The sequence below is a fragment of the Anthonomus grandis genome, chromosome 16 (assembly GCF_022605725.1).
Source record: "Anthonomus grandis grandis chromosome 16, icAntGran1.3, whole genome shotgun sequence".
Taxonomy (NCBI): Eukaryota; Metazoa; Arthropoda; class Insecta; order Coleoptera; family Curculionidae; genus Anthonomus; species Anthonomus grandis.
This window is the reverse complement of record NC_065561.1, coordinates 19077186-19104243: the sequence shown is the minus strand read 5'-3', so window position 1 is coordinate 19104243 and position 27058 is coordinate 19077186. Positions and strand designations below refer to the sequence as shown.

At 36.1% G+C, this 27058-nt stretch overlaps 1 protein-coding gene across 1 annotated transcript in view; it reads right to left on the bottom strand.

The window, feature by feature from the left end:
* LOC126745968 (uncharacterized) overlaps positions 1 to 27058 on the bottom strand; it is a 46287-nt gene that overhangs the window by 18802 nt on the left and 427 nt on the right. Inside the window, exons 2-5 of the mRNA XM_050454023.1 lie at positions 20449 to 20698; positions 20263 to 20396; positions 17927 to 18079; positions 17725 to 17870 (exon numbers count right to left, since the gene is read on the bottom strand). Of these exons, the coding sequence (XP_050309980.1) occupies positions 17725 to 17870; positions 17927 to 18079; positions 20263 to 20396; positions 20449 to 20698 (683 nt within the window). The remainder of the gene's footprint in view (positions 1 to 17724; positions 17871 to 17926; positions 18080 to 20262; positions 20397 to 20448; positions 20699 to 27058) is intronic.

The window sequence follows — 27058 nt, the reverse complement described above, 5'->3', positions numbered from 1 at the left end:
AATTATAGCACTTTGAAAATTCGTAAAAAAGTCAATTTTCGACCCCGTTTTTGAGCCCAAAAATGGGCTACAAAAATGCGAGATCTCAGCTATTATGGGAGCTACGACCTTGCGGATGGTCTCGTTGGATTCAGAAGGACGAAACTAAGTCAAAACCGTTGGAATTTTCCCGATAGTGCCCATAGAAGCCGAGATATGGACCTCCAAAGTTTGGGATTTTTCATTTTAAGGGTATACCCCCCCGTATCGAATTTTTCACCAAAAATTGATTTTTTTCGAATTTGAACTAACTATACCAGCGGCTTGTTCCCATCACCTACAACACGAAAACACCGGGTTATAATGAGTTTCGAGAAAAACTAAGGGAATTATAGCACTTTGAAAATGCGAAAAATCGATTTTCTTTAAACCCGAAATTAGTTATAGAAACCCCTATCAGTGGCTTATTCCCATCACCTAATTTACGAAAACACCGGATTATAACGGAATTCGACCAGAACAAGTGGAATTATAGCACTTTGAAAATTCGTAAAAAAGTCAATTTTCGACCCCGTTTTTGAGCCCAAAAATGGGCTACAAAAATGCGAGATCTCAGCTAATATAAGAGCTACGACCTTGCGGATGGTCTCGTTGGATTCAGCAGGACGAAACTAAGTCAAAACCGTTGGAATTTTCCCGATAGTGCCCATAGAAGCCGAGATATGGACCTCCAAAGTTTGGGATTTTTCATTTTAAGGGTATACCCCCCCGTATCGAATTTTTCACCAAAAATTGATTTTTTTCGAATTTGAACTAACTATACCAGCGGCTTGTTCCCATCACCTACAACACGAAAACACCGGGTTATAATGAGTTTCGAGAAAAACTAAGGGAATTACAGCACTTTGAAAATGCGAAAAATCGATTTTCTTTATACCCGAAATTAGCTATAGAAATCCCTATCAGCGGCTTATTCCCATCACCTACATTACGAAAACACCGGATTATAACGGAATTCGACCAGAACAAGTGGAATTATAGCACTTTGAAAATTCGTAAAAAAGTCAATTTTCGACCCCGTTTTTGAGCCCAAAAATGGGCTACAAAAATGCGAGATCTCAGCTAATATAAGAGCTACGACCTTGCGGATGGTCTCGTTGGATTCAGCAGGACGAAACTAAGTCAAAACCGTTGGAATTTTCCCGATAGTGCCCATAGAAGCCGAGATATGGACCTCCAAAGTTTGGGATTTTTCATTTTAAGGGTATACCCCCCCGTATCGAATTTTTCACCAAAAATTGATTTTTTTCGAATTTGAACTAACTATACCAGCGGCTTGTTCCCATCACCTACAACACGAAAACACCGGGTTATAATGAGTTTCGAGTAAAACTAAGGGAATTACAGCACTTTGAAAATGCGAAAAATCGATTTTCTTTATACCCGAAATTAGCTATAGAAATCCCTATCAGCGGCTTATTCCCATCACCTACATTACGAAAACACCGGATTATAACGGAATTCGACCAGAACAAGTGGAATTATAGCACTTTGAAAATTCGTAAAAAAGTCAATTTTCGACCCCGTTTTTGAGCCCAAAAATGGGCTACAAAAATGCGAGATCTCAGCTATTATGGGAGCTACGACCTTGCGGATGGTCTCGTTGGATTCAGCAGGACGAAACTAAGTCAAAACCGTTGGAATTTTCCCGATAGTGCCCATAGAAGCCGAGATATGGACCTCCAAAGTTTGGGATTTTTCATTTTAAGGGTATACCCCCCCGTATCGAATTTTTCACCAAAAATTGATTTTTTTCGAATTTGAACTAACTATACCAGCGGCTTGTTCCCATCACCTACAACACGAAAACACCGGGTTATAATGAGTTTCGAGAAAAACTAAGGGAATTATAGCACTTTGAAAATGCGAAAAATCGATTTTCTTTAAACCCGAAAGTAGCTATAGAAATCCCTATCAGCGGCTTACTCCCATCACCTACATTACGAAAACACCGGATTATAACGGAATTCGACCAGAACAAGTGGAATTATAGCACTTTGAAAATTCGTAAAAAAGTCAATTTTCGACCCCGTTTTTGAGCCCAAAAATGGGCTACAAAAATGCGAGATCTCAGCTAATATGGGAGCTACGACCTTGCGGATGGTCTCGTTGGATTCAGAAGGACGAAACTAAGTCAAAACCGTTGGAATTTTCCCGATAGTGCCCATAGAAGCCGAGATATGGACCTCCAAAGTTTGGGATTTTTCATTTTAAGGGTATACCCCCCCGTATCGAATTTTTCACCAAAAATTGATTTTTTTCGAATTTAAACTAACTATACCAGCGGCTTGTTCCCATCACCTACAACACGAAAACACCGGGTTATAATGAGTTTCGAGAAAAACTAAGGGAATTACAGCACTTTGAAAATGCGAAAAATCGATTTTCTTTATACCCGAAATTAGCTATAGAAATCCCTATCAGCGGCTTATTCCCATCACCTACATTACGAAAACACCGGATTATAACGGAATTCGACCAGAACAAGTGGAATTATAGCACTTTGAAAATTCGTAAAAAAGTCAATTTTCGACCCCGTTTTTGAGCCCAAAAATGGGCTACAAAAATGCGAGATCTCAGCTAATATGGGAGCTACGACCTTGCGGATGGTCTCGTTGGATTCAGAAGGACGAAACTAAGTCAAAACCGTTGGAATTTTCCCGATAGTGCCCATAGAAGCCGAGATATGGACCTCCAAAGTTTGGGATTTTTCATTTTAAGGGTATACCCCCCCGTATCGAATTTTTCACCAAAAATTGATTTTTTTCGAATTTGAACTAACTATACCAGCGGCTTGTTCCCATCACCTACAATACGAAAACACCGGGTTATAATGAGTTTCGAGAAAAACTAAGGGAATTACAGCACTTTGAAAATGCGAAAAATCGATTTTCTTTATACCCGAAATTAGCTATAGAAATCCCTATCAGCGGCTTATTCCCATCACCTACATTACGAAAACACCGGATTATAACGGAATTCGACCAGAACAAGTGGAATTATAGCACTTTGAAAATTCGTAAAAAAGTCAATTTTCGACCCCGTTTTTGAGCCCAAAAATGGGCTACAAAAATGCGAGATCTCAGCTAATATGGGAGCTACGACCTTGCGGATGGTCTCGTTGGATTCAGAAGGACGAAACTAAGTTAAAACCGTTGGAATTTTCCCGATAGTGCCCATAGAAGCCGAGATATGGACCTCCAAAGTTTGGGATTTTTAATTTTAAGGGTATACCCCCCCGTATCGAATTTTTCACCAAAAATTGATTTTTTTTCGAATTTGAACTAACTATACCAGCGGCTTGTTCCCATCACCTACAACACGAAAACACCGGGTTATAATGAGTTTCGAGAAAAACTAAGGGAATTACAGCACTTTGAAAATGCGAAAAATCGATTTTCTTTATACCCGAAATTAGCTATAGAAATCCCTATCAGCGGCTTATTCCCATCACCTACATTACGAAAACACCGGATTATAACGGAATTCGACCAGAACAAGTGGAATTATAGCACTTTGAAAATTCGTAAAAAAGTCAATTTTCGACCCCGTTTTTGAGCCCAAAAATGGGCTACAAAAATGCAAGATCTCAGCTAATATGGGAGCTACGACCTTGCGGATGGTCTCGTTGGATTTAAAAGGACGAAACTAAGTCAAAACCGTTGGAATTTTCCCGATAGTGCCCATAGAAGCCGAGATATGGACCTCCAAAGTTTGGGATTTTTCATTTTAAGGGTATACCCCCCCGTATCGAATTTTTCACCAAAAATTGATTTTTTTCGAATTTGAACTAACTATACCAGCGGCTTGTTCCCATCACCTACAACACGAAAACACCGGGTTATAATGAGTTTCGAGAAAAACTAAGGGAATTATAGCACTTTGAAAATGCGAAAAATCGATTTTCTTTAAACCCGAAAGTAGCTATAGAAATCCCTATCAGCGGCTTACTCCCATCACCTACATTACGAAAACACCGGATTATAACGGAATTCGACCAGAACAAGTGGAATTATAGCACTTTGAAAATTCGTAAAAAAGTCAATTTTCGACCCCGTTTTTGAGCCCAAAAATGGGCTACAAAAATGCGAGATCTCAGCTAATATGGGAGCTACGACCTTGCGGATGGTCTCGTTGGATTCAGAAGGACGAAACTAAGTCAAAACCGTTGGAATTTTCCCGATAGTGCCCATAGAAGCCGAGATATGGACCTCCAAAGTTTGGGATTTTTCATTTTAAGGGTATACCCCCCCGTATCGAATTTTTCACCAAAAATTGATTTTTTTCGAATTTGAACTAACTATACCAGCGGCTTGTTCCCATCACCTACAACATGAAAACACCGGGTTATAATGAGTTTCGAGAAAAACTAAGGGAATTACAGCACTTTGAAAATGCGAAAAATCGATTTTCTTTATACCCGAAATTAGCTATAGAAATCCCTATCAGCGGCTTATTCCCATCACCTACATTACGAAAACACCGGATTATAACGGAATTCGACCAGAACAAGTGGAATTATAGCACTTTGAAAATTCGTAAAAAAGTCAATTTTCGACCCCGTTTTTGAGCCCAAAAATGGTCTACAAAAATGCGAGATCTCAGCTAATATGGGAGCTACGACCTTGCGGATGGTCTCGTTGGATTCAGAAGGACGAAACTAAGTCAAAACCGTTGGAATTTTCCCGATAGTGCCCATAGAAGCCGAGATATGGACCTCCAAAGTTTGGGATTTTTCATTTTAAGGGTATACCCCCCCGTATCGAATTTTTCACCAAAAATTGATTTTTTTCGAATTTGAACTAACTATACCAGCGGCTTGTTCCCATCACCTACAACACGAAAACACCGGGTTATAATGAGTTTCGAGAAAAACTAAGGGAATTATAGCACTTTGAAAATGCGAAAAATCGATTTTCTTTAAACCCGAAAGTAGCTATAGAAATCCCTATCAGCGGCTTATTCCCATCACCTACATTACGAAAACACCGGATTATAACGGAATTCGACCAGAACAAGTGGAATTATAGCACTTTGAAAATTCGTAAAAAAGTCAATTTTCGACCCCGTTTTTGAGCCCAAAAATGGGCTACAAAAATGCAAGATCTCAGCTAATATGGGAGCTACGACCTTGCGGATGGTCTCGTTGGATTTAGAAGGACGAAAGTAAGTCAAAACCGTTGGAATTTTCCCGATAGTGCCCATAGAAGCCGAGATATGGACCTCCAAAGTTTGGGATTTTTCATTTTAAGGGTATACCCCCCCGTATCGAATTTTTCACCAAAAATTGATTTTTTTCGAATTTGAACTAACTATACCAGCGGCTTGTTCCCATCACCTACAACACGAAAACACCGGGTTATAATGAGTTTCGAGAAAAACTAAGGGAATTATAGCACTTTGAAAATGCGAAAAATCGATTTTCTTTAAACCCGAAATTAGTTATAGAAACCCCTATCAGTGGCTTATTCCCATCACCTAATTTACGAAAACACCGGATTATAACGGAATTCGACCAGAACAAGTGGAATTATAGCACTTTGAAAATTCGTAAAAAAGTCAATTTTCGACCCCGTTTTTGAGCCCAAAAATGGGCTACAAAAATGCGAGATCTCAGCTATTATGGGAGCTACGACCTTGCGGATGGTCTCGTTGGATTCAGAAGGACGAAACTAAGTCAAAACCGTTGGAATTTTCCCGATAGTGCCCATAGAAGCCGAGATATGGACCTCCAAAGTTTGGGATTTTTCATTTTAAGGGTATACCCCCCAGTATCGAATTTTTCACCAAAAATTGATTTTTTTCGAATTTAAACTAACTATACCAGCGGCTTGTTCCCATCACCTACAACACGAAAACACCGGGTTATAATGAGTTTCGAGAAAAACTAAGGGAATTATAGCACTTTGAAAATGCGAAAAATCGATTTTCTTTAAACCCGAAAGTAGCTATAGAAATCCCTATCAGCGGCTTACTCCCATCACCTACATTACGAAAACACCGGATTATAACGGAATTCGAACAGAACAAGTGGAATTATAGCACTTTGAAAATTCGTAAAAAAGTCAATTTTCGACCCCGTTTTTGAGCCCAAAAATGGGCTACAAAAATGCGAGATCTCAGCTAATATGGGAGCTACGACCTTGCGGATGGTCTCGTTGGATTCAGAAGGACGAAACTAAGTCAAAACCGTTGGAATTTTCCCGATAGTGCCCATAGAAGCCGAGATATGGACCTCCAAAGTTTGGGATTTTTCATTTTAAGGGTATACCCCCCCGTATCGAATTTTTCACCAAAAATTGATTTTTTTCGAATTTGAACTAACTATACCAGCGGCTTGTTCCCATCACCTACAACACGAAAACACCGGGTTATAATGAGTTTCGAGAAAAACTAAGGGAATTATAGCACTTTGAAAATGCGAAAAATCGATTTTCTTTAAACCCGAAAGTAGCTATAGAAATCCCTATCAGCGGCTTACTCCCATCACCTACATTACGAAAACACCGGATTATAACGGAATTCGAACAGAACAAGTGGAATTATAGCACTTTGAAAATTCGTAAAAAAGTCAATTTTCGACCCCGTTTTTGAGCCCAAAAATGGGCTACAAAAATGCGAGATCTCAGCTAATATGGGAGCTACGACCTTGCGGATGGTCTCGTTGGATTCAGAAGGACGAAACTAAGTCAAAACCGTTGGAATTTTCCCGATAGTGCCCATAGAAGCCGAGATATGGACCTCCAAAGTTTGGGATTTTTCATTTTAAGGGTATACCCCCCAGTATCGAATTTTTCACCAAAAATTGATTTTTTTCGAATTTGAACTAACTATACCAGCGGCTTGTTCCCATCACCTACAATACGAAAACACCGGGTTATAATGAGTTTCGAGAAAAACTAAGGGAATTATAGCACTTTGAAAATGCGAAAAATCGATTTTCTTTAAACCCGAAATTAGTTATAGAAACCCCTATCAGTGGCTTATTCCCATCACCTAATATACGAAAACACCGGATTATAACGGAATTCGACCGGAACAAGTGGAATTATAGCACTTTGAAAATTCGTAAAAAAGTCAATTTTCGACCCCGTTTTTGAGCCCAAAAATGGGCTACAAAAATGCGAGATCTCAGCTAATATAAGAGCTACGACCTTGCGGATGGTCTCATTGAATTCAACAGGACGAAACTAAGTCAAAACCGTTGGAATTTTCCCGATAGTGCCCATAGAAGCCGAGATATGGACCTCCAAAGTTTGGGATTTTTCATTTTAAGGGTATACCCCCCCGTATCGAATTTTTCACCAAAAATTGATTTTTTTCGAATTTGAACTAACTATACCAGCGGCTTGTTCCCATCACCTACAACACGAAAACACCGGGTTATAATGAGTTTCGAGAAAAACTAAGGGAATTACAGCACTTTGAAAATGCGAAAAATCGATTTTCTTTATACCCGAAAGTAGCTATAGAAATCCCTATCAGTGGCTTATTCCCATCACCTAATTTACGAAAACACCGGATTATAACGGAATTCGACCAGAACAAGTGGAATTATAGCACTTTGAAAATTCGTAAAAAAGTCAATTTTCGACCCCGTTTTTGAGCCCAAAAATGGGCTACAAAAATGCGAGATCTCAGCTATTATGGGAGCTACGACCTTGCGGATGGTCTCGTTGGATTCAGAAGGACGGAACTAAGTCAAAACCGTTGGAATTTTTCCGATAGTGCCCATAGAAGCCGAGATATGGACCTCCAAAGTTTGGGATTTTTCATTTTAAGGGTATACCCCCCCGTATCGAATTTTTCACCAAAAATTGATTTTTTTCGAATTTGAACTAACTATACCAGCGGCTTGTTCCCATCACCTACAACACGAAAACACCGGGTTATAATGAGTTTCGAGAAAAACTAAGGGAATTACAGCACTTTGAAAATGCGAAAAATCGATTTTCTTTATACCCGAAATTAGCTATAGAAATCCCTATCAGCGGCTTATTCCCATCACCTACATTACGAAAACACCGGATTATAACGGAATTCGACCAGAACAAGTGGAATTATAGCACTTTGAAAATTCGTAAAAAAGTCAATTTTCGACCCCGTTTTTGAGCCCAAAAATGGGCTACAAAAATGCGAGATCTCAGCTATTATGGGAGCTACGACCTTGCGGATGGTCTCGTTGGATTCAGAAGGACGAAACTAAGTCAAAACCGTTGGAATTTTCCCGATAGTGCCCATAGAAGCCGAGATATGGACCTCCAAAGTTTGGGATTTTTCATTTTAAGGGTATACCCCCCCGTATCGAATTTTTCACCAAAAATTGATTTTTTTCGAATTTGAACTAACTATACCAGCGGCTTGTTCCCATCACCTACAACACGAAAACACCGGGTTATAATGAGTTTCGAGAAAAACTAAGGGAATTATAGCACTTTGAAAATGCGAAAAATCGATTTTCTTTAAACCCGAAAGTAGCTATAGAAATCCCTATCAGTGGCTTATTCCCATCACCTAATTTACGAAAACACCGGATTATAACGGAATTCGACCAGAACAAGTGGAATTATAGCACTTTGAAAATTCGTAAAAAAGTCAATTTTCGACCCCGTTTTTGAGCCCAAAAATGGGCTACAAAAATGCGAGATCTCAGCTATTATGGGAGCTACGACCTTGCGGATGGTCTCGTTGGATTCAGAAGGACGAAACTAAGTCAAAACCGTTGGAATTTTCCCGATAGTGCCCATAGAAGCCGAGATATGGACCTCCAAAGTTTGGGATTTTTCATTTTAAGGGTATACCCCCCCGTATCGAATTTTTCACCAAAAATTGATTTTTTTCGAATTTGAACTAACTATACCAGCGGCTTGTTCCCATCACCTACAACACGAAAACACCGGGTTATAATGAGTTTCGAGAAAAACTAAGGGAATTATAGCACTTTGAAAATGCGAAAAATCGATTTTCTTTAAACCCGAAAGTAGCTATAGAAATCCCTATCAGTGGCTTATTCCCATCACCTAATTTACGAAAACACCGGATTATAACGGAATTCGACCAGAACAAGTGGAATTATAGCACTTTGAAAATTCGTAAAAAAGTCAATTTTCGACCCCGTTTTTGAGCCCAAAAATGGGCTACAAAAATGCGAGATCTCAGCTATTATGGGAGCTACGACCTTGCGGATGGTCTCGTTGGATTCAGAAGGACGAAACTAAGTCAAAACCGTTGGAATTTTCCCGATAGTGCCCATAGAAGCCGAGATATGGACCTCCAAAGTTTGGGATTTTTCATTTTAAGGGTATACCCCCCCGTATCGAATTTTTCACCAAAAATTGATTTTTTTCGAATTTGAACTAACTATACCAGCGGCTTGTTCCCATCACCTACAACACGAAAACACCGGGTTATAATGAGTTTCGAGAAAAACTAAGGGAATTATAGCACTTTGAAAATGCGAAAAATCGATTTTCTTTAAACCCGAAATTAGTTATAGAAACCCCTATCAGTGGCTTATTCCCATCACCTAATTTACGAAAACACCGGATTATAACGGAATTCGACCAGAACAAGTGGAATTATAGCACTTTGAAAATTCGTAAAAAAGTCAATTTTCGACCCCGTTTTTGAGCCCAAAAATGGGCTACAAAAATGCGAGATCTCAGCTAATATAAGAGCTACGACCTTGCGGATGGTCTCGTTGGATTCAGCAGGACGAAACTAAGTCAAAACCGTTGGAATTTTCCCGATAGTGCCCATAGAAGCCGAGATATGGACCTCCAAAGTTTGGGATTTTTCATTTTAAGGGTATACCCCCCCGTATCGAATTTTTCACCAAAAATTGATTTTTTTCGAATTTGAACTAACTATACCAGCGGCTTGTTCCCATCACCTACAACACGAAAACACCGGGTTATAATGAGTTTCGAGAAAAACTAAGGGAATTACAGCACTTTGAAAATGCGAAAAATCGATTTTCTTTATACCCGAAATTAGCTATAGAAATCCCTATCAGCGGCTTATTCCCATCACCTACATTACGAAAACACCGGATTATAACGGAATTCGACCAGAACAAGTGGAATTATAGCACTTTGAAAATTCGTAAAAAAGTCAATTTTCGACCCCGTTTTTGAGCCCAAAAATGGGCTACAAAAATGCGAGATCTCAGCTAATATAAGAGCTACGACCTTGCGGATGGTCTCGTTGGATTCAGCAGGACGAAACTAAGTCAAAACCGTTGGAATTTTCCCGATAGTGCCCATAGAAGCCGAGATATGGACCTCCAAAGTTTGGGATTTTTCATTTTAAGGGTATACCCCCCCGTATCGAATTTTTCACCAAAAATTGATTTTTTTCGAATTTGAACTAACTATACCAGCGGCTTGTTCCCATCACCTACAACACGAAAACACCGGGTTATAATGAGTTTCGAGTAAAACTAAGGGAATTACAGCACTTTGAAAATGCGAAAAATCGATTTTCTTTATACCCGAAATTAGCTATAGAAATCCCTATCAGCGGCTTATTCCCATCACCTACATTACGAAAACACCGGATTATAACGGAATTCGACCAGAACAAGTGGAATTATAGCACTTTGAAAATTCGTAAAAAAGTCAATTTTCGACCCCGTTTTTGAGCCCAAAAATGGGCTACAAAAATGCGAGATCTCAGCTATTATGGGAGCTACGACCTTGCGGATGGTCTCGTTGGATTCAGCAGGACGAAACTAAGTCAAAACCGTTGGAATTTTCCCGATAGTGCCCATAGAAGCCGAGATATGGACCTCCAAAGTTTGGGATTTTTCATTTTAAGGGTATACCCCCCCGTATCGAATTTTTCACCAAAAATTGATTTTTTTCGAATTTGAACTAACTATACCAGCGGCTTGTTCCCATCACCTACAACACGAAAACACCGGGTTATAATGAGTTTCGAGAAAAACTAAGGGAATTATAGCACTTTGAAAATGCGAAAAATCGATTTTCTTTAAACCCGAAAGTAGCTATAGAAATCCCTATCAGCGGCTTACTCCCATCACCTACATTACGAAAACACCGGATTATAACGGAATTCGACCAGAACAAGTGGAATTATAGCACTTTGAAAATTCGTAAAAAAGTCAATTTTCGACCCCGTTTTTGAGCCCAAAAATGGGCTACAAAAATGCGAGATCTCAGCTAATATGGGAGCTACGACCTTGCGGATGGTCTCGTTGGATTCAGAAGGACGAAACTAAGTCAAAACCGTTGGAATTTTCCCGATAGTGCCCATAGAAGCCGAGATATGGACCTCCAAAGTTTGGGATTTTTCATTTTAAGGGTATACCCCCCCGTATCGAATTTTTCACCAAAAATTGATTTTTTTCGAATTTAAACTAACTATACCAGCGGCTTGTTCCCATCACCTACAACACGAAAACACCGGGTTATAATGAGTTTCGAGAAAAACTAAGGGAATTACAGCACTTTGAAAATGCGAAAAATCGATTTTCTTTATACCCGAAATTAGCTATAGAAATCCCTATCAGCGGCTTATTCCCATCACCTACATTACGAAAACACCGGATTATAACGGAATTCGACCAGAACAAGTGGAATTATAGCACTTTGAAAATTCGTAAAAAAGTCAATTTTCGACCCCGTTTTTGAGCCCAAAAATGGGCTACAAAAATGCGAGATCTCAGCTAATATGGGAGCTACGACCTTGCGGATGGTCTCGTTGGATTCAGAAGGACGAAACTAAGTCAAAACCGTTGGAATTTTCCCGATAGTGCCCATAGAAGCCGAGATATGGACCTCCAAAGTTTGGGATTTTTCATTTTAAGGGTATACCCCCCCGTATCGAATTTTTCACCAAAAATTGATTTTTTTCGAATTTGAACTAACTATACCAGCGGCTTGTTCCCATCACCTACAATACGAAAACACCGGGTTATAATGAGTTTCGAGAAAAACTAAGGGAATTACAGCACTTTGAAAATGCGAAAAATCGATTTTCTTTATACCCGAAATTAGCTATAGAAATCCCTATCAGCGGCTTATTCCCATCACCTACATTACGAAAACACCGGATTATAACGGAATTCGACCAGAACAAGTGGAATTATAGCACTTTGAAAATTCGTAAAAAAGTCAATTTTCGACCCCGTTTTTGAGCCCAAAAATGGGCTACAAAAATGCGAGATCTCAGCTAATATGGGAGCTACGACCTTGCGGATGGTCTCGTTGGATTCAGAAGGACGAAACTAAGTTAAAACCGTTGGAATTTTCCCGATAGTGCCCATAGAAGCCGAGATATGGACCTCCAAAGTTTGGGATTTTTAATTTTAAGGGTATACCCCCCCGTATCGAATTTTTCACCAAAAATTGATTTTTTTTCGAATTTGAACTAACTATACCAGCGGCTTGTTCCCATCACCTACAACACGAAAACACCGGGTTATAATGAGTTTCGAGAAAAACTAAGGGAATTACAGCACTTTGAAAATGCGAAAAATCGATTTTCTTTAAACCCGAAATTAGTTATAGAAACCCCTATCAGTGGCTTATTCCCATCACCTAATTTACGAAAACACCGGATTATAACGGAATTCGACCAGAACAAGTGGAATTATAGCACTTTGAAAATTCGTAAAAAAGTCAATTTTCGACCCCGTTTTTGAGCCCAAAAATGGGCTACAAAAATGCGAGATCTCAGCTAATATGGGAGCTACGACCTTGCGGATGGTCTCGTTGGATTCAGAAGGACGAAACTAAGTTAAAACCGTTGGAATTTTCCCGATAGTGCCCATAGAAGCCGAGATATGGACCTCCAAAGTTTGGGATTTTTAATTTTAAGGGTATACCCCCCCGTATCGAATTTTTCACCAAAAATTGATTTTTTTTCGAATTTGAACTAACTATACCAGCGGCTTGTTCCCATCACCTACAACACGAAAACACCGGGTTATAATGAGTTTCGAGAAAAACTAAGGGAATTACAGCACTTTGAAAATGCGAAAAATCGATTTTCTTTAAACCCGAAATTAGTTATAGAAACCCCTATCAGTGGCTTATTCCCATCACCTAATTTACGAAAACACCGGATTATAACGGAATTCGACCAGAACAAGTGGAATTATAGCACTTTGAAAATTCGTAAAAAAGTCAATTTTCGACCCCGTTTTTGAGCCCAAAAATGGGCTACAAAAATGCGAGATCTCAGCTAATATAAGAGCTACGACCTTGCGGATGGTCTCGTTGGATTCAGCAGGACGAAACTAAGTCAAAACCGTTGGAATTTTCCCGATAGTGCCCATAGAAGCCGAGATATGGACCTCCAAAGTTTGGGATTTTTCATTTTAAGGGTATACCCCCCCGTATCGAATTTTTCACCAAAAATTGATTTTTTTCGAATTTGAACTAACTATACCAGCGGCTTGTTCCCATCACCTACAACACGAAAACACCGGGTTATAATGAGTTTCGAGAAAAACTAAGGGAATTACAGCACTTTGAAAATGCGAAAAATCGATTTTCTTTATACCCGAAATTAGCTATAGAAATCCCTATCAGCGGCTTATTCCCATCACCTACATTACGAAAACACCGGATTATAACGGAATTCGACCAGAACAAGTGGAATTATAGCACTTTGAAAATTCGTAAAAAAGTCAATTTTCGACCCCGTTTTTGAGCCCAAAAATGGGCTACAAAAATGCGAGATCTCAGCTAATATGGGAGCTACGACCTTGCGGATGGTCTCGTTGGATTCAGAAGGACGAAACTAAGTCAAAACCGTTGGAATTTTCCCGATAGTGCCCATAGAAGCCGAGATATGGACCTCCAAAGTTTGGGATTTTTCATTTTAAGGGTATACCCCCCCGTATCGAATTTTTCACCAAAAATTGATTTTTTTCGAATTTGAACTAACTATACCAGCGGCTTGTTCCCATCACCTACAATACGAAAACACCGGGTTATAATGAGTTTCGAGAAAAACTAAGGGAATTACAGCACTTTGAAAATGCGAAAAATCGATTTTCTTTATACCCGAAATTAGCTATAGAAATCCCTATCAGCGGCTTATTCCCATCACCTACATTACGAAAACACCGGATTATAACGGAATTCGACCAGAACAAATGGAATTATAGCACTTTGAAAATTCGTAAAAAAGTCAATTTTCGACCCCGTTTTTGAGCCCAAAAATGGGCTACAAAAATGCGAGATCTCAGCTAATATGGGAGCTACGACCTTGCGGATGGTCTCGTTGGATTCAGAAGGACGAAACTAAGTCAAAACCGTTGGAATTTTCCCGATAGTGCCCATAGAAGCCGAGATATGGACCTCCAAAGTTTGGGATTTTTCATTTTAAGGGTATACCCCCCCGTATCGAATTTTTCACCAAAAATTGATTTTTTTCGAATTTGAACTAACTATACCAGCGGCTTGTTCCCATCACCTACAACACGAAAACACCGGGTTATAATGAGTTTCGAGAAAAACTAAGGGAATTACAGCACTTTGAAAATGCGAAAAATCGATTTTCTTTATACCCGAAATTAGCTATAGAAATCCCTATCAGCGGCTTATTCCCATCACCTACATTACGAAAACACCGGATTATAACGGAATTCGACCAGAACAAGTGGAATTATAGCACTTTGAAAATTCGTAAAAAAGTCAATTTTCGACCCCGTTTTTGAGCCCAAAAATGGGCTACAAAAATGCGAGATCTCAGCTAATATGGGAGCTACGACCTTGCGGATGGTCTCGTTGGATTCAGAAGGACGAAACTAAGTTAAAACCGTTGGAATTTTCCCGATAGTGCCCATAGAAGCCGAGATATGGACCTCCAAAGTTTGGGATTTTTCATTTTAAGGGTATACCCCCCCGTATCGAATTTTTCACCAAAAATTGATTTTTTTCGAATTTGAACTAACTATACCAGCGGCTTGTTCCCATCACCTACAATACGAAAACACCGGGTTATAATGAGTTTCGAGAAAAACTAAGGGAATTACAGCACTTTGAAAATGCGAAAAATCGATTTTCTTTAAACCCGAAATTAGTTATAGAAACCCCTATCAGTGACTTATTCCCATCACCTAATTTACGAAAACACCGGATTATAACGGAATTCGACCAGAACAAGTGGAATTATAGCACTTTGAAAATTCGTAAAAAAGTCAATTTTCGACCCCGTTTTTGAGCCCAAAAATGGGCTACAAAAATGCGAGATCTCAGCTAATATGGGAGCTACGACCTTGCGGATGGTCTCGTTGGATTTGGAAGGACGAAACTAAGTCAAAACCGTTGGAATTTTCCCGATAGTGCCCATAGAAGCCGAGATATGGACCTCCAAAGTTTGGGATTTTTCATTTTAAGGGTATACCCCCCCGTATCGAATTTTTCACCAAAAATTGATTTTTTTCGAATTTGAACTAACTATACCAGCGGCTTGTTCCTATCACCTACAACACGAAAACACCGGGTTATAATGAGTTTCGAGAAAAACTAAGGGAATTATAGCACTTTGAAAATGCGAAAAATTGATTTTCTTTAAACCCGAAAGTAGCTATAGAAATCCCTATCAGCGGCTTATTCCCATCACCTACATTACGAAAACACCGGATTATAACGGAATTCGACCAGAACAAGTGGAATTATAGCACTTTGAAAATTCGTAAAAAAGTCAATTTTCGACCCCGTTTTTGAGCCCAAAAATGGGCTACAAAAATGCGAGATCTCAGCTAATATGGGAGCTACGACCTTGCGGATGGTCTCGTTGGATTTGGAAGGACGAAACTAAGTCAAAACCGTTGGAATTTTCCCGATAGTGCCCATAGAAGCCGAGATATGGACCTCCAAAGTTTGGGATTTTTCATTTTAAGGGTATACCCCCCCGTATCAAATTTTTCACCAAAAATTGATTTTTTTCGAATTTGAACTAACTATACCAGCGGCTTGTTCCCATCACCTACAACACGAATACACCGGGTTATAATGAGTTTCGAGAAAAACTAAGGGAATTATAGCACTTTGAAAATTCGTAAAAAAGTCAATTTTCGACCCCATTTTTGAGCCCAAAAATGGGCTACAAAAATGCGAGATCTCAGCTAATATGGGAGCTACGACCTTGCGGATGGTCTCGTTGGATTCATAACGACGAAACTAAGACAAAACCGTTGGAACTTTCCTGATAGCTCCCAGAGAAGCCGAGATATCGACCTTCAAAGTTTGGAATTTTCCATTTTTCGGGTACACCCCCCCGTATCGAATTTTTTCACCAAAAATTGATTTTTTTCGAAATCAAACTAAGTATACCAGCGTCTTATTTGGGTCACCTAGATTACGAAAACACCGGGTTATAACAGGATCCGAGCAGAACTAAGGGAATGAGAGCACTTTGAAAATCCTGAAAAAGTCGTTTTCGACGTCCGTTTTTGAGGCCAAAAATGGGCATCAAAAATGCCATATCTCGGCTATCGTAAAAGCTACGACTTTGCGAATGGTCTCTTTGGATTCAGAACGACGAAACTAAGACAAAACCGTTGAAATTTTCTTGATAGCTCCCAAAGAAGCCAAGATATCGACCTTCAAAATTTGGAATTTTCCATTTTTCGGGTACACCCCCCCGTATCGAATTTTTTCACCAAAAATTGATTTTTTTCGAAATCAAACTAAGTATACCAGCGTCTTATTTGGGTCACCTAGATTTCGAAAACACCGGGTTATAACAGGATCCGAGCAGAACTAAACGAATGAGAGCACTTTGAAAATTCAGAAAAGTCATTTTTCGACCTCGTTTTTGAGCTCAAAAGTGGGCCCTAAAAATGTGATATCTCAGCTATTATAAGAGCAACGATCTTGCGGATTCAGCTAACAAATGACGTCATTCTTTCAAATTTTGAAGCACTGTAACTTGTTTATAAAAGGAGATATTGAAAAGCGGGTTTCTTGTTTGTTTTTGTTATCGGATGGGTGACGAAAGGGGCTCTTTTCATTTTTTATATGGGATAGGTTTTGGCGAATTTAAAGGGCTACTTAGCATCTCAAAAATTACGGTGACAATAAATTTAGAAATAATTAACCGGAATCACTGACTGACCTGTACTAATTAGGCTCTTCGAGTTAGATAGTTGAATTTAATTTTTAGATTATTCAAAAACCCAATTTATTTTTTTAAAGTTTGTGGAGGGAGCTTTATTACGTAATTCAAATTAATTAACTTTTACGATCGATTAGTTTTTAATTAAAAATGACCGATTAGGTTAACAGCAGCCTATGAATCTTTGTTGCTGTATTCAGGATGAGTCGATCTTCCTGATTAAATTTCAATGGCGGATATTACCCACCCGCTGTGTAAATATTAATATAAAATGCCTTTAAGGAAGTTTATTTCACATATTAATAAAATTTCTCCTTTATTCAATGAAACATGCTTTTGACTAAAAAAGCAATTACTTATAGGAAATTTTTCATATATACGTAATTTTAGGTCTATATATAATTTTTTTGCAGTAATAGTATATGTAATTAAGTTGCTTGCATTTGACGTAAATACCTAAAGTAAATGATCGAACTGCATTTGACCATCAGTGTTCTGTAAAAAAAATGACCAAAGTTATCTAAACTAACATATAAGTATTTATTTTTAAACATATTATACATTTAACTTATGCTAATTAAATTAAACTGGTAGCCACTCGGAAACCTTCATATTAGCCAAAATCTGATCGGCTACAACCCTAAACAGCTCGTTTGAGGTTTCAACGAAAATTGGGTTAACGGTGTCCATTACCCTTCTTGGATTTTCATTGAAGAAGTTCGAAATAATGTCAGCTAAAAAAAAGGAAATTACGTAAATTAATTAGTTGATTACAAGTCCGAGGACTTACCTCCAAACTGCAAGTTAGGATTTTTGGACGTAAGCCTAATCCAGCCTCCACCAGAGACTATTTTCGAGACGATTTTCTTCACTTTAAAGTACTCTTCGCCGTCGTCTTTTTTAAAGGTTTCCAATGCTCCCTTGACGTAGAATTTGGTATCAGCTGAAATATGTAAGCGGATAAGTAGAACTTGATTGATTTCCGCACTCAAAACCTTTATTGACCAGACGTGTATACTATGAGAAGAAAAACTTAAAGGATCACAAACAGAAGCAAAAAATCAGTTTTTGTAACTAACTGTAGTAGATCCAGGTTTGGAGGAAAACTACAGGATCCACACTAAAGGAACATAATATTTATTCGAGAAAAGTGTGATTCCAAGTCACTACTGTGATAAATATTTCAATGTCTCCTGATGTACTATAGGAATATCAAGGATTTTTTTAATTATAATGGAAGAATCATTCAAGGAACTTATTTTCATCATCAAGTGTCTAGATATTGGCTGACTTACAGGAGATGAATGATTTTATTGATTACAGGCACGTCTATAGTAAATCTTCCAATATCGCATCATCTACTGCAAGAAAATGAATGACTTCTTTAATCATAGTTAAAGAATCATTCAAGGAGTCAATGATTTAAAAATAACCCCATTTTGATCATCAGGGGCTGTTTTACAAAAATTTTATTGATTGCAGGCAGTCCTGGGATAAATCTTTCAATTTCTTATCATCTACTGCAAGAAAATCAATGATGTCTTCAGTAATAGTTGAAAAATCCTTTAAGAAATTCATGATTTAAGAATCTCACCATTTTTATCATTAGATGTTTTGTCATAAGCTGAATTATAGAAGACGAATGATTTTCTTGATTCCAGGCAAATGGGTCGTAAATCTTGTAATATCTCCTCATATACTGCAAAAATATCAATTATTCTTTTAATTATAATTGAAGAATCAATTAAGGAATTCATAATTCAAAAACCACATTATTTTGATCATCAGGTGTTTATATATTGACTGGTTTACAAATCATCAATGATTTTATTGAAAGCAAGCACTCCTGTGATAAATCTTCTAATATCTCATCATATACTGCAAGAAAATCAATGATTTTTCTAATCATCGTTGAAAAATCCTTCAAGGAATTCATGATTCAACAATCACGCCATTTTTATTATTAGGTGTTTAGTTATTAGCTGATTTATAGGAGACGAATGATTTTCTTGATTGCAGGCAAATGGGTCGTATATCTTCTAATATCTCCTCGTGTACTGCAAAAATATCAATTATTCTTTTAATTATAATTGAAGAATCGTTCAAGGAATTCAGCACTCAAAAACCACATCATTTTGATCATGAAGTATTTAGATATTTAATGTTTTACAAAACATCAATGATTTTATTGAAAGCAAGCACTCCTGTGATAAATCTTTCATTATCTCACCATAAGTATAACACAGGAAGAACTGCGTTATATAAGCTCAACCCGAGTCAATATAGTTTTGATAAAAAAGGAAGTTAAATGGTACCTGCCAATACGTGTTTCTGCTTTTTTGGCTTCTTCAGGGAAGGCCGGACAAATTTTTTTGTGTCTCTTTCTTTCCTGTGGTTTTCTGGTTTCAACTTTACAGAGAAATGTTGGTGTTCACTCTTTGATTTTACTCTTTCACAGATCCGCACTTAACCTGTATAATGATTATTACCATAAACTATTGTTGAATACGCCAAATCGTTACAAATGTTGGGCCTATTAACGTCTGTACTTATTTTTTTTTATAGCCTTTATAGGTGTCCAAGTTATTTCTCTCCAGATTTAATCATACTATGGATTGCAATTAAAAATTCTCATTTTCTAGGTAAGCAAGATCGGTTTTTAAATGCTTCAATTTTTATTTCAATTTACTACTTCACCCAAATTTCATCACTAGTTTTAATCAAGGTCTTAATAGCTTCTCTTCTTAGGTAAGCAAAGAGAAGTTTCCTTTTCCAGCAATTACAGTACATCCTACTCGAATCATTGTTTGCATTTCAGTTTGTCTTGTTCTTTGTCTTATTCTAAATAATATTTACTTCAAACAGAGAATATTACCTGGAAATCTTCACGTTTAATATACGCGAAATTTTATATAATTTCATATAAGAAAAGCATTCCTGGAAATCTGGCAATAACAAAAATGAAATTGTGTAAGGCTTCCAGGTACAATTAATTTATAAAACGAGCATTATTGCCAATTATAAAATGAACCTGTGTCTCTTGACTCGAACATATAAGCATGATATTGGCACGAGACCGTTATAAAACATTATTAAATTAAATAAGAAGTCTTCCCTAATACTTACTAATATTTCCTTTAAAGAATCCTTTGCTTTGCAGAGGAATAGTAAGGAGCTTTCCACTGACGTCATATTCCATTTCCAAGTAAGCCCATGGAAGGGTCAGTCTAATTTCTCCTGTGTGCTTAATCGGATCCGCTCTAAAAGGAACCATCATAATCCCCGTTAACAGTGAGTTCAAATAATACTTACTTCACGTCATTAATGATCACATTTCGTCCTCCTTCCACTCGTATGTTTCGACACACAGCGTTGATGCTGACCACGTCATTTAACGTTCTATTAACCGTCATCAAGGGTAAAATAAAAGGGTCCATGGGTGGCAAATTCAGCTCCGGAATGCCCTTCATCAGATACGGGCGTGATTGTTCGAAGCTGTTCCAGATGCATTTTTCGTATTCGGGATCGGAAGTTTTGCAGACGAGCGGTTGAAGGTAATCCGCTAAAATTGATAAAATTTAATTGTTGTGAGTGGATTATAGTGCCTGCTCCAAGGTCTTTTTGGTTTCAGCACTCAACTAAGCAAATGGATCAATAGTGTTTTTTTATAGGTGGCTTTTTTTTGAATTTTATAAAATTTAACAGGTCGATTATAGGTCAGGTGAATTTGAACTGTATGGTTTTTGGTTATTGTCAGTATAAAGGAAGAAGTGTCTGCACCCAATAAAATCATTGATCTTTTGTATAACGGCCAATATATAAACCCTTGATGCTCAAGATAGTGTGGTTCTTGAATCTTGAATGATTCTTCAATTATAATTAAAAGAATCATTGATATTCTTGCAAAAGATGAGATGATATCAGAAGATTTATCACAGAGGTGCCTGTAATCAATAAAATCATTCATCTCCTATAAATCAGCTAATATTTATACACCTGGTGATCAAAATGGTGTGATTCTTGAATTATGACTTGCCCAAAGGATTTTTCAACTATGATTAAAGGAGTTATTAAATTTCTTGCAGCAGATTACAAGAGTGTCTGAACTCATTAAAATAATTGATTTTTAACACCCATGTATTATTTCACTTCCTTTACTAGGTAAGTGGATATTTTAGATATTTTGGTGGATCATTAATCGGATTACATTAAGCCTGCCGAATTGGAGGTTCTACTTTAAGCAAATTGGTGAGAAGAGTATGTCAAGTGCTTTAGACTACTCGATGTTGTCAGGCGTTGACGTTCCAGCGAATACTGAGCTAAGATATCTGGTAATAATGAATATTATATCGACCTCATAGTTTGGTATGTGAAAATAGTGTGATGTATCATTTTAAAGGGCATTTTAAAGTAACTCATGCCACTAATAATATGCCGTTTAGAAACTTTAAAAATTGCGAGTAGTTCTGACGTTATTTATAGAGATATCAAAAAACATCATCGTATATGGCCACTTTTTAAGCTCTACAAAATAGGGTTCGCAGATTTTCCGTACGACGTTTTTTTTTTGGAGAAATCATCATCAATTTTGTTTTTTTTATTATGATTTAGCTATATAAATCAAAATGGTTGTTGATGATCTGAAGATGTGTAAGGATGATAAACGTTCCGCTCTTAAATAACAGGGATAATCAGAGATTTGTTTATTACAGGACTAAATTGACTAATATACATCAGCCTCTTTTATCAGGTTCTTAAGGATTGCTTTCATATACTAATGAATGAATACCACATAAATATTATTTCCATCCAGTATTCCAATCCAGAAGTATTGTCGCACTCTCTTATTGGTAAAATGTTTGGATACCTTGATTTATAATTAATTAAAGATTTAATAACTACTGACTTAGAAAATTTGCAACTATTTGAATTAATAAGCAAATGTTGCATAAAACCTTTGCCATGTAAGTGTGCGTTAAGTAACGTTCTCAGTGGGTCAGGGATATCACTTATAAAACCGGTTGCCGTATTTCTTTAGTTTTACTAATAGACTTTACTTGTATGATTTTTAATCTGTGTTAATATTTTGAATTCTGTTTTTCAGATTAAGTGTACTATGGAAGGTCCAATGTCCAATTATTCGTAGAATATTTTCTATACACTGTAGTACTTTATTTGCTTATTGATTGTAACTACAGAATGGTACAGAATGGGATGGAATATAGGAAAGACTGAAAACTTATTTATTGAGCTAAATATCAATAGAACAAGAGGGATTTGTACCTGGAATAGGGACAAATAGGTAGACAAATAGACAATAGGGACAAATCGATAGGTTCAAACAGTTAATGAAGGATGGCGTCACATACAAATCCTAACAAAGTGAGGTTAGGTTTGGTTTATATTAGCGGTACCGTTACCAAAGTATAGCGGAAAGACACAATAAATGATGTTAATCAATCAGATATTTCATTCTTAAGAAAAGAAAAATGCCTGATTTATTGACCGGATCAAGGGCAGAAATGTACCGTTATTTTTTTTAAGTAATAATATTTTTTATGTTAGACATAAATAAAGAAAAAAACGCCTTTTTGCCACTTGAATAAGTAATGCATTTATTTTATGCGTAATAAATATATACGTAATCGTAAACGCGGCATGCGTAGGCAATTTTTAAAAGGGAAAAGTTTTACTTTTATCGTACCTAATGGAGAAGTTGTTTTTTCCATATTTTTTGTTCGTATCCTTTTCCTTTTATTACCCCCTAGGCCTGAGTAAGTGAAAAGGGAAATTCATGGTGACAAACTCTGTCAGGCATTTTTTTTTTTTTGACTGACTTGACTTGACTGACTTGACTGTTATTTATTGTGTGGCATATGTAGAACGGACCAATAAAAACTGTCAGTTTAAAAAAAAAATCAATAAATAGGACAGCTGGAAAAATCAACGAACTGGAATGTTGAAATTTTCATTAATTAACAAATGCCTGGAAAATTGATGAAAAGAAAAAAGGTTCTGTTTATGGGTTGTTCATTAAAAAAAAAATTAATATAGAAAAACATTTTTCCAGGCAGTTGAAAACAGAAGAAAATTGATATACTTGATCGTACAAGAGGGTTAATTAACTGGAAAAAATTAAACTGATATAAAAAAATCTTGCAAGTAGTTAAAAGAGGATAAAACCCTGATTTTCCAGACAGTTTAAATGTTTTTTTTCCAGAAAACTGAATGGGCAATTGCCTGGAAAAAAGCGAAATTTTTTCATTAAAAATGTTGAACAAGGAAAAGTTGAAAAACATTTTTTCGAGGCAGTTGAAAAGAGAAGAAAATTCATATACTTAATCATACAAAAGGGCTACATTTTTTTTTATTAATTAAAAAAAAATTTAATTGATATAAAAAATCTTCCAGGCAGTTGAATAAGGATAAAACCCTGATTTTCCAGATAGTTTAAATGCCTTTTTTCCAGAAAACTGAATGGGCAACTGCCAAGAAAAATCGAAATTTTTTCATTAAAAATGTTAAACAACAAGGAAAAGTTGAACGATTTCAACTACCTGGAAAATGGTTTTATTTACCAATATGTTGAAATTTTCATTAATTGACAATTGCCTGGAAAATTGATGAAAAGAAATGGATTGTTCATTGAAAAGGTTGAACATCAAAAAACATTTTTCCAGGCAGTTGAAAACAGAAGAAAGTTCATATAGTTGATCATACAAGAGGGTTAATTAATTAGAAAAAAATTAAACTGATATAAAAAAATCTTGCAGGTAGTTGAAAGGGGATAAAACCCTGATTTTCCAGATAGTTTAAAGTTTTTTTTTCCAGAAAACTGAACGGGCAACTGCCTGGAAAAAGCGAAATTTTTCCATTAAAAAATGTTCAACAACAGGAAAAAGTTGAACGATTTCAACTGCCTGGAAAATTGTTTTTATTAACGAGTGTTAAAATTTTCATTAAATAACAACTGCCTAGAAAATTGACGAAAAGGAAAAAGGTTTTACAACTGAAAAGGTTGAACAAAGAAAAACATTTTTCCAGGCAGTTGAAAAAAGAAGAAAGTTCATATACTTGATCATACAAGAGGGTTAATTTTTTTTTTAGTTAGTTGGAAAAAATTAAACTGATATAAAAAAAATCTTGCAGATAGTTAAAAGGGGATAAAACCCTGATTTTCCAGACAGCTTTAGGTTTTTTTTTCCAGAAAAGTGAATTGACAACTGCCTGGAAAGAAGCAAAATGTATTCATTAAAAATGTTGAACAACAGGGAAAAGTTGAACGATTTCAACTGCCTGGAAAATTGTTTTTATTAACGTGTGTTAAAATTTTCATTAAATAACAACTGCCTAGAAAATTGACGAAAAGGAAAAAGGTTTTACAACTGAAAAGGTTGAACAAAGAAAAAAATTTTTCCAGGTAGTTGAAAAAAGAAGAAAGTTCATATACTTGATCATACAAGAGGGTTAATTTTTTTTTTAGTTAATTGGAAAAAATTAAACTGATATAAAAAAAATCTTGCAGATAGTTAAAAGGGGATAAAACCCTGATTTTCCAGACAGCTTTAGGTTTTTTTTTCCAGAAAAGTGAATTGACAACTGCCTGGAAAGAAGCAAAATGTATTCATTAAAAATGTTGAACAACAGGGAAAAGTTGAACGATTTCAACTGCCTGGAAAATTGTTTTTATTAACGTGTGTTAAAATTTTCATTAAATAACAACTGCCTAGAAAATTGACGAAAAGGAAAAAGGTTTTACAACTGAAAAGGTTGAACAAAGAAAAAAATTTTTCCAGGTAGTTGAAAAAAGAAGAAAGTTCATATACTTGATCATACAAGAGGGTTAATTTTTTTTTTAGTTAATTGGAAAAAATTAAACTGATATAAAAAAAATCTTGCAGATAGTTAAAAGGGGATAAAACCCTGATTTTCCAGACAGCTTTAGGTTTTTTTTTTCCAGAAAAGTGAATTGACAACTGCCTGGAAAAAAGCGAATTTTTTTCATCAAAAATGTTGAACAACAAGGAAAAGTTGAACGATTTCAACTGCCTGGAAGAATGTTTTTATTAACGAGTTTTGAAATTTTCATTAATTGACAACTACCTGGAAAATTGATGAAAAGGAAAAATGTCTTACAACTAAAAAGGTTGGACAAAAAAAAAACATTTTTCCAGGTAGTTGAAAACAGAAGAAAATTCATATTCTAGATCATACAAGAGGGTTAATTAATTGGAAAAAATTAAATTGATAAAAAAATCTTGCAGGTAGTTGAAAGGGGATAAAACCCTGATTTTCCAGACAGTTTTAGGTTTTTTTTTTTTTCAGAAAACTGAATAGACAACTGCCTGGAAAGAAGCAAAATTTTTTTCATTAAAAATGTTGAACAACAAGGAAAAGTTGAACGATTTCAACTGCCTGGAAAAATGGTTTTATTTACCAATATTTTGAAATTTTCATTAATTGACAATTGCCTTGAAAATTTATAAAAAGAAAAAAGGTTTTATAATTGAAAAGGTTAAACAAAGAAAAACATTTTTCCAGGCAGTTGAAAACCGAAGAAAATTCATATTCTTGAGTCTACGAAAAGGTTGAACATTTTGATGATTATAAAAATTAATTGACAGCTACCTGGAAGCATAAAAATTAAACTGTTATAAAAAACCTTCCAGGCAGTTGAATAAGGATAAAATACAGATTTTCCAGATACTTTACTTTATTTTTTAGAAAAATGAATTGACAATTGCCTGAAAAAAAGCGAAATTTGTTCACTAAAAATATTGAACAACAAAGAAAAGTTGAGCGTCTTTTGTCAACTGCCTGGAAAAATTTTGTTATTAACCAGTGTTAAAATTTTCATTAATTGACAACTGTCTAATAGAAAATTGATCATATTTAATTAGTATATACCATAAGCATGCAAGTCTTTGTAATAATTATTTCCTTACTCTTGACAAACTTTATTCTACTATAATCCTAATTCATCCTACAAAACTTTTCAGTCTTGGAGGTTGTGGACTTTGGATCTTTTTAATCATTGTAACCAAATGCAGGAAATAAGTATTTCTTTGTTTTGGAGACTATCAAATGAATGAGAAACTTTGGAAACTGGATAGTTTGTGTGTTGTTGCAATTTGATCTTGGAGATTATGGACTTTCAACACTACTTACTCCAGGGAAGTATTTAAAATAATATTTTATTTTATATGGAATTAAAGATAGTTTTCGAAGGTTGGTTGTTAAAGGTTAAAGATTGTTGGGAGTTAAAGGTTCTTTTCCAAGGTTTTTGATCTTAAGGGAGTCTTTTTCAAAAAAACATTAAAATTGCCTGAAAAGAAGTAATTGAATTAAATACAAAACCATTTTAATTTTTTTTCGAACAACTGCTTGTGAAGAATAAGGTTAAAAAAAGGGGTTTTCCAGGGTTCAACTGCCTGAAAGAATAAAGATAGTTTTTTTTGTAGTTGAAAATTAAAACGAACAAAATAAAAAGAAAGTCCGGGTTTAGATCTTTTTAGGGATTCAATTTATGACGAAAAAAGCACTAATCCGTCATTTTTAAATTTAGTTATAAATTTAGTGATAAATTAAAAACATGGTAAATTATGAAAAAACCTTCTCTTACAATTTCCTGATTTTTTTTAACAATTATTTATGGTATCAAATATATATGAGTAACATAAAGTTCTCATTCTCACTCGTCGACCAACTTCAAGAACACCCAGAGTTATTCTCTAGATTCACACAAATTTCCTACAGTTTGAAAACAAATAACGCAGTACAGTAATAAGTCGTCAATATCACCTTAAGGTCTTACAATGCAATTAACATTCTATTTTAAAAAAAATCTTGAGGTCATCTGCATAATAAAGCACAGTCAACAAATATTATTGATGCAAATTACAAAAAAAAGATCTCGATCATC